Genomic DNA, 9,171 nt, shown 5'->3' with positions numbered 1-9,171 from the left:
TAGTCATAATAGTGCCAATGCTAGTATCCTATGTGGCCAAGCATATAATTTATTCTGGAACCTAATTCAAAATTGAAAGCACCAAAATACAATTTAGATCTACAAAATGGGATTTGCTATTTAATCCTCCATAATTAATGATTAACAACTTAGATGCAGAGACACAGCTAATGAAAGAAGTTTGGTGCTATTCCGTAGCTCACTTGAGTTGCCTTTTGAAAATCAGAGTTTTGTTTCCATTGAGTCCAAGAACTCTTCATAAAATAGAGAAATATATATATATATATATATATATATATATATATATATATATATATATATATATATTCAAAGGAATTAAGTAAAAGCAGGTTAAAAATAATCTTACAACAACATTTTCAATCTTTTAATGATTTTAAGAAAGGAAGACATATAACACTGAATGCTAAACAAGTCCTTTGAACTTCTCTTGGGATTTTAGATATATATATATTTAATAGTATATGTGTGTATGTGTGTGTGTGTGTATATATATATACACACATACATATACATATATGTGTGTGTATATATATATATATATATACATATACATATATATGTGTGTATATATATATTTTACATTTTGCATGTAGGCCAGCGCTGTCTAAAATATCTCTTCATAGTAGGCTATAGGGATGGATCAGGAGATAGAATAAAATAAGATCCGAGAGTATTCTCAGTTTATCAGTCTTTCTGCTTTGACAATCAGCAGAGATCATAAATTGGAAGCAAACCGTGGCTTCTCTGCTTCTGGGTCTGTATTTAAGACTGAGGAAGACTCTCTCTGAAGGGCGGCTGCTGGTGGAGGAGGTGCAGGAGGGACCCCTCGGTTGGGGGGGATGGCTCCCGATGACATCTGTCGGAACAGGGTGACTCTCTGGGGGACAGTGCCCCTGCCCACTGCCGGAAGGCCCGTGCCGTGGACAGCTGTCACGGGTTGAGGGATGGAGGCCAGGGACTCGCCCACAGTGGGATGAGGTCTGGAAATCAGGGTGGCAACCTCATGGGGCAGCGAGGGCTGTGAGGCCGAGAGTGGCCTGACCTCTCGGGTCAGGCTGGTGTTGTGCAGGGCCTGCGTACTCTTGTGCACTTCATTTTTCGGCGTGGAGCTGGTAGGTGTCTGTGGCTGTTGGGGCTGCTGCTGTGTCTGCGGAGGCTGGGACGGCTGTAATTGCTGCTGCTGCTGCTGCTGCTGCTGCTGCTGTATAAGTGATAACTGGGAAGTAGTGGGGGAGGCATAGTGGAAAGTTCGAGTGGCCAGTGGGCTCTGTACAGGAGGGCTGCAGACGGCAGTGGTGTAGGAGCAGGGTGAGAGGATGGCGGACGGCTGAGGGGTCTGTGTGCTGGGACTGGGGGAATGCAGGTTGCTATGAGACAGGCTGGTCGCTGTGTACACGGGCGGCGATTGTGTCCTCATGCGGGAGGTCGTAGTCGTAGTTGAAGACATGGAATTCACGGCTGTCATCTGAGGATAACCGATCGGAGCGATTGCCTGCACCGTCTCCCTGTCGTGTTTCACAATCTGCTTCAGGATCTCGTTCTCCTGATTGTTGAAAACACCAGTGTTAAGATCCTTCTGGAACTTTTGCAGAAGAATTGAATTTTTCTTTCCTGTCAGTAAAAGAAAAATAAGCACTTAGGAAGCCTACAAATGACTGATGGCAACTCCAAGAGACTGGCTCCTGAAAACAGAAGTTGGTCAGTTTCCCAGAAGAGGTTTAAGAGCCAAGGACTCACCTTTAGACACCAAACAGAAAGGTGGCTCCTGCCCTTCACACTTCCTGTGTCATCCTGGTGAATCTTACCTTCTAAGCCCGTTGAAAAGGCTGTAACACGGCAAAAGCCATCTTACAGAAGAGACAGAGACATGTAACATGAGGGCTCCTTGAAGACTGGGAGGAGAAAGGGCAATTTGGAGCAGGATGGGTCTGGGATCAAACTAAGTTGAAAGCTTCTGTTTCAAGAAAGGACAATGTCATACTTACTATGTGACAGGCACGCTACAAAAAGCTGTAGGCAGATTTGTGTTATTTACCTCAACTCTGAGGTAACTGTGTTCATAATCCTATTTCACCGGAAAGGAGCCTGGGACATATGGAAGTTAGGAACAATGCTGAGGAAAACATGGTTCATAAGTAACTGGGCTGGGAATGGAAAACAGTGAATCTGATCATAGGTACATCACAGACAACAAACCAGCCATGTCGGTGTCACGTGAATGCTCGTGAGAAATGCAGTCTCTTGGCCTCACCCACTTGCTGAACCCCATGCTGCATGTTACCAAGATTCCTCAGGCGATTTCACATGCAAGGGTCAGAAGCAGGGGGCTTTGCTTTCAACCAGTGCCCTACGCCACGGATTCCCTACCCTACCTGAATACGTTTCTCGTCTCTGGAGCTTTAAAACATACTGATTTCCATCTGTACCCTACCAATTCCATCAGAATAACCAGACATGGGGTCCAGATTTGGGTACTTTAATGGAACATTTCCCCAGGTGATTCTTATGTGCAGCCATGTTGAGAACCATGTCGGAATCTTTCCTCCCCTGACAGGCTATGAGAATCAAGGCACAGAGTGTCCGGCAGGCTCTCGGCTCATTCCAGAACCTCAACCACCATCACCGCTCCTTCCTGCCACTGCCTTTGGAGTTCTTTACAATTAGTAGGTATTCACTGCCAGAATAACTATTAGAATCAATAGTAGATTGATGAAAGGGGGAAATCAGTGACTTTTGATGACATCATTGATAGAATAATACCCAGGGGAATATGGCAACTAAAAAGTAAATTGATTTGCCATATCACTAAATAAAATATGACACCTAAAGTAACAAGAAGCATTTTGAAAGAAAATATGTTATAATTTACTTGATACTGGGAAAAGCAATAGTTTTTTTCATCTGTTTTTTCCATTGATGTATAATTGACATACAATATCCTATCAGTTTCAGTTGCAATCATTTTAAATGACTGCCAGAACATAGTTACCTCTCTCTTTGAAGCACTGTCCTGATTTCCCAAAGAACAAACACTTCTAGGTTAGTAATAAATATAAATGCTTATTTAGAATATTCCTTTAACTAACCATAGATACATTTAGAAGCAATGACCACAAAACTGAGAATGATAATATTTGTGATCAAGTGGATAGTCAACATTTCATAATCTAAGTATCTGTTACCTTGTGGAAAAATACTATAACTTTTAATGCAGTGTTAGAATTTTACAAGTGTTAGAATTTTACAAGAATTTTAATGCAAATGTTTGTTTGGTGCTTACTAGCAATTTCATTGCCTGTATTATTGATTGCATGCCATTTCATGCTAACTTTCTTATAAAAAATTAACTGCAATAAGTTAAATGAGAGTGAAGCTGCATTAGATAAACAGGTATTTTCTATTGAAATATCCTGATTTTAATGCTTTCTCTAAAGATGTTGAGCTGATTTAGGGAACAACTCATATGCTAGAAATTAGTCTCTAGTTCTACAATGAACACTCACACACCACAAAGGGGAAGTTATTTTCAAATTAAGTAAAGATGCTTTTAGGAGTCGTTACTTCTTTTATGAGCACTGTCTCTCCAGATGCTGTGTCCTGTTAAATCTCAATGTGAATGTCTAATGGATGTGTTTGACATCCAAATACTACCCTTACTTCTCCTACCCTACTTTCAGGTCCTTCTGCAGTGTGTCGTCATACTAATATAGAGGAAAAGAAACATGAGACGTGTAGAGGAAAAGCTAACGTAACTACACATCAATCACAAGTCCTTTCCCTGAATGAGAATGAAGCAGTTGAAACACCTTTGTTTACTTTCAAGTGATCCCCAACCCCATCTCCTTGGAGTTCATTGATTCCTTCCTCCCTGCCTATCTCTCTTCGATAATATTCACTGTGTACTAAGTACTGTGAATGTAATGGTGAGTTAGACATGATCACTACTCTTGCAAAGCTTAGCGTCTCTAGCGCAATTACAATAATTAAAGCAGTTCTGTGGAGGAACTTCCCAGGGTTATGGGAGAACATATCCAGGGCACTCAGCCGATTCAAGGGGTGGGAGGTCACAGAGGGCATCTATAGGAAAGTGAGGCATGAGGTTAGTAAAGTTAAGCAGGGAACAGGGGCAGAGCAGGGAGGGGTGGGCGGGGGGGGGGAGCTGAATGTGGAAAATGAATGCATACTGCCTTCTGACGTCAGAACGTTCCAGCATATCTTGGGAAGTTAACTGCAAGCCAATCTGATCTAACTTTACTATGGCAATTATTCAAACCTTTAAACTAGTGAAACTAATAAGGTCTAATTTATATATTTTTATTTGAGAGCAGAGAAGACTAAAATAAGCAGACCTTTGCAAAGTAAAGCATCTATGTAGGGCATTTCTAGCAAGGCTTTTTCTGCTTGAGTCTGCATTACGAACATTTCCAGAAGTTTCTACAGAGACAGTTATTTAACACAAGTGTCCAATTCTTAACATAAGGATAAAATGTAAAGTTGATCCTTAAAAAGAAAAAAAAAGAGAAAAAATAAAACCCTTGTGATAAAATTTGGTTTGTAATGCAGACTCATAAATTAGTAATTTTAGTTCTATTTTAATGCTATCTAGCACTTTTATCATTGCCTTTTACCTGAAGATTCAAATTGTTTTGCCATCAGTGGGGAAATCAGATTGTATAGCTAGTAAAAACAGAGATGAATAAATTAACTTAGAACACTTAGGAGAGAAAAGTTAGATAGAGCCTCAGATCTTTCTAGAAATAAGGCTACAGGTAATTGCTATTTGTGTGCTAGTGAACAAGCAATCTATGAATTAGCATTTGGGACTGATGATTGCAAATATATATCAGTCCACTAGATTAAAACTAAGTCGTGCACAAAGAAGATAGAAAACTAAAGAGAGTACCTATTCGATCCAGTCGGTCGATGGCAACTGTCTCAAAGGCTCTTCTCATCATTGGATATTCCTCCAGGACCTCATTGAAATTGTCCACAGAAAGTGAGTAAAGACGACAGTATGTATCAGCTCGAACACTGGCAGTGCGCCGGCCCTTGGTCAGCAGGCAAATCTCTAAAACAAGAAGGAAAGATTTGTTCAGTAATTGTCTTCTCAAGACCATTAAGGCCTCCTACAATTAAAAAAGTCTTGTGGTGTGAGAAACCAATGGTTAGCAGCATTTTCTATTTTATCAGGATATTCATTCATCAATTAGAAGTATCCAATTGCCAATACTTAATCTTAAAATAGTTAAAAAAACAAAACCAAAAACAAAACAATTGAGGGTTGTTGTTCAAAGGGAAGGCTGAAATACAGTTATCTATCTTCACCGCCCCCACCCAATCCCAACCCCCCTGAAATAACAAAAAAGATTCAGAAAAGGGAATAATAAATCCACAGTGGAGTTGAGAACAGAAAGGGACTATTCTCAGACAGTTCTTGTGAATTCTGGAAGGTGAAAGCAGATGGTATCATAGAGACAGAAACCGAAGTGAACCTGAACATTGGCTTAGAAAGTCCTATAATCAAGCAAAACTAGATCAGATGAATGCCTTATGTAGTTCATATATTCCCAATAAGATCAGTATCAAAACCTTTATTCCAAATGCACAGAGGAGATTTCTATTTATATAACTTCTAAGGAGGATCCTCCATTGAAATTTAGATTCCCAACATACGGGAAGCAAACATTTGCAAATTTGGATTTCCTTATTTGCTAGCAAAATAAATGTTAAAAGCAATATTTTCCCAAAATGTATTAATTAAACTCCTGTAGACTATGACTTTTAAAAAATTAGAAATAATTAAAATTTTAGCCTCTCAATAACCAATTTGGAAAAAGGAATGGCAGACATATTTCTGAAATGCACAGTCTCCTAACAGGAGGAAATGCAGCAAAATAATTATTGAAGGGCGTCTAACTCCACACTCCTTTGAACTTATTTAAAGAAGTTCCGTTCATGTTCATAACCATTATGAATAAATTATGTGGTAGGCACTACGTACTTGATGTTAGGGCTGGAAATATGAACCAAACATAACATCTACTTTATTACTTATATGCTGGTGGTAAAAAGAAAAGGAGTTCATCTTAAGAGTTAATTTAAATGCAGCCTGGTAAGAACCATAGTACTGACACTCTGCGAATACTGAAGAAGCGCATCTGAATCAATCTGGGAGGACAGAGAGGACGTGAGGAAACGCCACCCAAGCCACCAATTATGTTGTTGTTCATGCTGGTAAACATGTTGCAAATGTAATAAATAATAGTGTGGAGTGTTCATGTTTGTGTGTAAATTCCTGTGTGTGCGCGGATGTGAGTGTGCACTTGGTGTGTGTAGGAAGATGAATCTATGTTGTTCAATACTTAAGCATAAAGCATATTATCATACCATGGAATTTGCTGGCCACTCTAAACAATGTAATAAAAGAATTTTTAGCTCTACCCCAAAGTTAAACTTCTGTGTCAGTATGGTGCTAATGCCATATTATATAATTTATGTTTGCCACATTATGACAAACAGGCCAATGAGAAATGTTTTACTCCTAAGTGTTCCTTAAAAATCTCTATGTTACAAGTGTCCTATAGAATGGTTATAAACCTCATGGAAAATAACCCAATAATACATAACAAAGTTTTTAAAAAGTATCCATACTCTTCAACCTAAGAATTTCACTTGAAATTCTGACCTAAAGAAGTAGTTTATAACTAGAGCAATGTGGTTGACTTTGTGCTATATATTATACATTTATTGATACATTTGAAAATAGGAGAATTTCTGAAATGTTTAAGTAAAGATTTATAATCAATTACGTGGCATTTATTAAAAGTGAAGCTTTTTGATACAAGACAACCAAGATGGCACAGTACGTAAATGCTGTATTTACCTTCTCTCACAACCACATCAAAATTACAATTAATCTATAAAACAACCATTATTGGGAATCTCCTAAAATCAAGCCGAACTGAAGACTTTCAACTAAAGATATGCAGAAGTCACCTCCAGACTGGTAGGAAGGTCAGAGACACGGAATGGGCTGGTCACACAACCGCGTGGGACCATTAAAGATCGGGAAGGGTATTTTGGCTGTGGAGACCCCCCTCCCCAGAGGAGTGAGAGATCCCAGCCCCACTCCAGCCCAGGATGCCAGTGCTGGGGAGAGAAGTACCTATAATTTTTGGTTGTGAAAGCCAGCAGAGATTGTGAGTGAGACTGAATGCAGCTGCATTCACAGGTGCTCCTCTTATAGGGACCACAAACAGACTTACTCACCAACGCAATGACTCGCTCTGAGCTCCAGAGCTGGGGCAGCAGCTGGAAAGGAGGCAGGGATAAATGGTGGGGAGCCGAGTTATCTGGCTTGGGATGGGGGCTGGAGAGGCAGCTTTCTCCTAAAGAGAGGGGCTGGTGGAGGCCATTGTTTCTTTGTTGAGCCCTCCCCCTTTACCCTTGTGCAAAAGCAGGCAGCTGCCATATCTGAGTCTCTGCTGTTAGTTGGCCATGTCCTGGCAATTTGCCCAACTTTTGGGCACACCTAGGCTGCTTTCAGTAGCTTTTTCATGCAGACTTCCTGCTTTGGCTCAAGCTACAGACTTAGCTGGACTCTCAAAGGTTTGCGGAACCCAGACAAGCACATCGGGCTTCAATGTGTCCTGTGCTTCTGGCTGAGCAGCCCTAAGCTGGCACTAGCGGCAGCCGGCCTTGGTTCACTGCTTGGCCTCTCAAGGCGCTTCCAAGCTCAGCATGGGCAGCCGCCATCTGTGGATTTCTTTCTGGCTCCTGCTGGGTGGCCCCGGGTGAGGCATGGGCTGTGGCTGAAGTAGACCTACAGTGGATCCCCTCAAACATGGTTCTGGGTCTTGCGCCCATAGTGGCCAGCTTCAAAATGAGCTGGACCATCACCCAGCCACCTCTAAGTACGACACACCCAAGGGGCAGATTGGGCAGACACCAGAGCCCTGCTGAGGCAGATCCTGCTCTGTAGGATCAGCCCCTGCACAACAACTCTTCCACTATAGTCAAGGCCAGTCCTCACAACCAGTGAGCCCAAGGGTCAGTCCCTCCCACCTATGTATAATTATCAACCAAGGCTCAACTACAAGAGAAGGGTACACACAACTCACACAAGGGACACACCAGAAGTGCGTAGCTCAGATGTCCAGGAAGACTACACCACTGGGTCCCACAGGACACCTACTACATAAGGCCATTCTACTAAGACCGGAAGACATAGCAGCCCTACATAATACATAGAAACAAACACAGGGAGGCAGCCAAAATGGGGAGACAAAGAAACATGTCCCAAATAAAAGAACAGAACAAAGCTCCAGAAAAAGAACTAAGCGAAATGGAGACAAGCAATCTATCAGATGCAGAGTTCCAAACACTGGTTATAAGGATGCTCAATGATCTCAGGGAGAATTTCGACAGACAGATTGGAAGTATAAAAATGGAGATGAAAACCATAAAAAAGAATGAGTCAGAAATAAAGGATATGATAATGGAAATGAAGAATATATTACAGAGAATCAACAGTAGATTAGATGAAGCAGAGGATCCAACCAGCAATGTAGAAGATAAGGTGGTAGAAAATACCCAACCAGAACAGCAAAAAGAAAAGAGGTTCCAAAAAGTCGAGGCGAGTTTAAGGGGCCTCTGGGACAATATCAAGCATACCAACAATTGCATTATAGGGGTACCAGAAGGAGAAGAGAGAAAGCAAGGAATTGAAAACCTATTTGAAGAAATAATGACAGAAAACTTCCCTAGTCTGGTGAAGGAAATAGACATTCAAGCCCAGGAAGCACATTGAGTCCCAAACCAGATGAACCCAAAGAGGCCAACACCAAGACACATCATAATTATAATAAAATGGCAAAGGTTAAATACAAAGAGAGAATCTTAAAAACAGCAAAAGAAAAGCAGTTAGTTACCTACAAGGGAGTCCCCATAAGACTGGCAGCTGATTTCTCAACAGAAACTTTGCAGGCAAGAAGGGCATGGCAGGAAATATTCCAAGTGATGAAAAGCAAGGACCTACATCCAAGATCACTCTACCTAGCAAGGCTGTCTTTTAGAATTGAAGGACAGATAAGGAGCTTCCCAGACAAGAAAAAGCTGAAGGAGTTCATCACCACCAAACCAGTATTACAA

The 9,171-nt window shown here is 41.0% G+C and overlaps 1 protein-coding gene across 1 annotated transcript in view; it reads right to left on the bottom strand.

The window, feature by feature from the left end:
- Positions 1–533: 533 nt before the first annotated feature.
- HCN1 (hyperpolarization activated cyclic nucleotide gated potassium channel 1) overlaps positions 534–9,171 on the bottom strand; it is a 174,755-nt gene continuing 166,117 nt past the window's right edge. The window contains exons 6-7 of the mRNA XM_019661514.1: positions 4,925–5,089; positions 534–1,632 (exon numbers count right to left, since the gene is read on the bottom strand). Coding sequence (XP_019517059.1) covers positions 737–1,632; positions 4,925–5,089 — 1,061 coding nt within the window. The 3' untranslated portion in view covers positions 534–736. The remainder of the gene's footprint in view (positions 1,633–4,924; positions 5,090–9,171) is intronic.

Source organism: Hipposideros armiger, unplaced genomic scaffold (assembly GCF_001890085.2).
Source record: "Hipposideros armiger isolate ML-2016 unplaced genomic scaffold, ASM189008v1 scaffold_351, whole genome shotgun sequence".
NCBI classification, from domain to species: Eukaryota; Metazoa; Chordata; class Mammalia; order Chiroptera; family Hipposideridae; genus Hipposideros; species Hipposideros armiger.
This window is presented reverse-complemented; position numbering and strand designations above follow the sequence as displayed.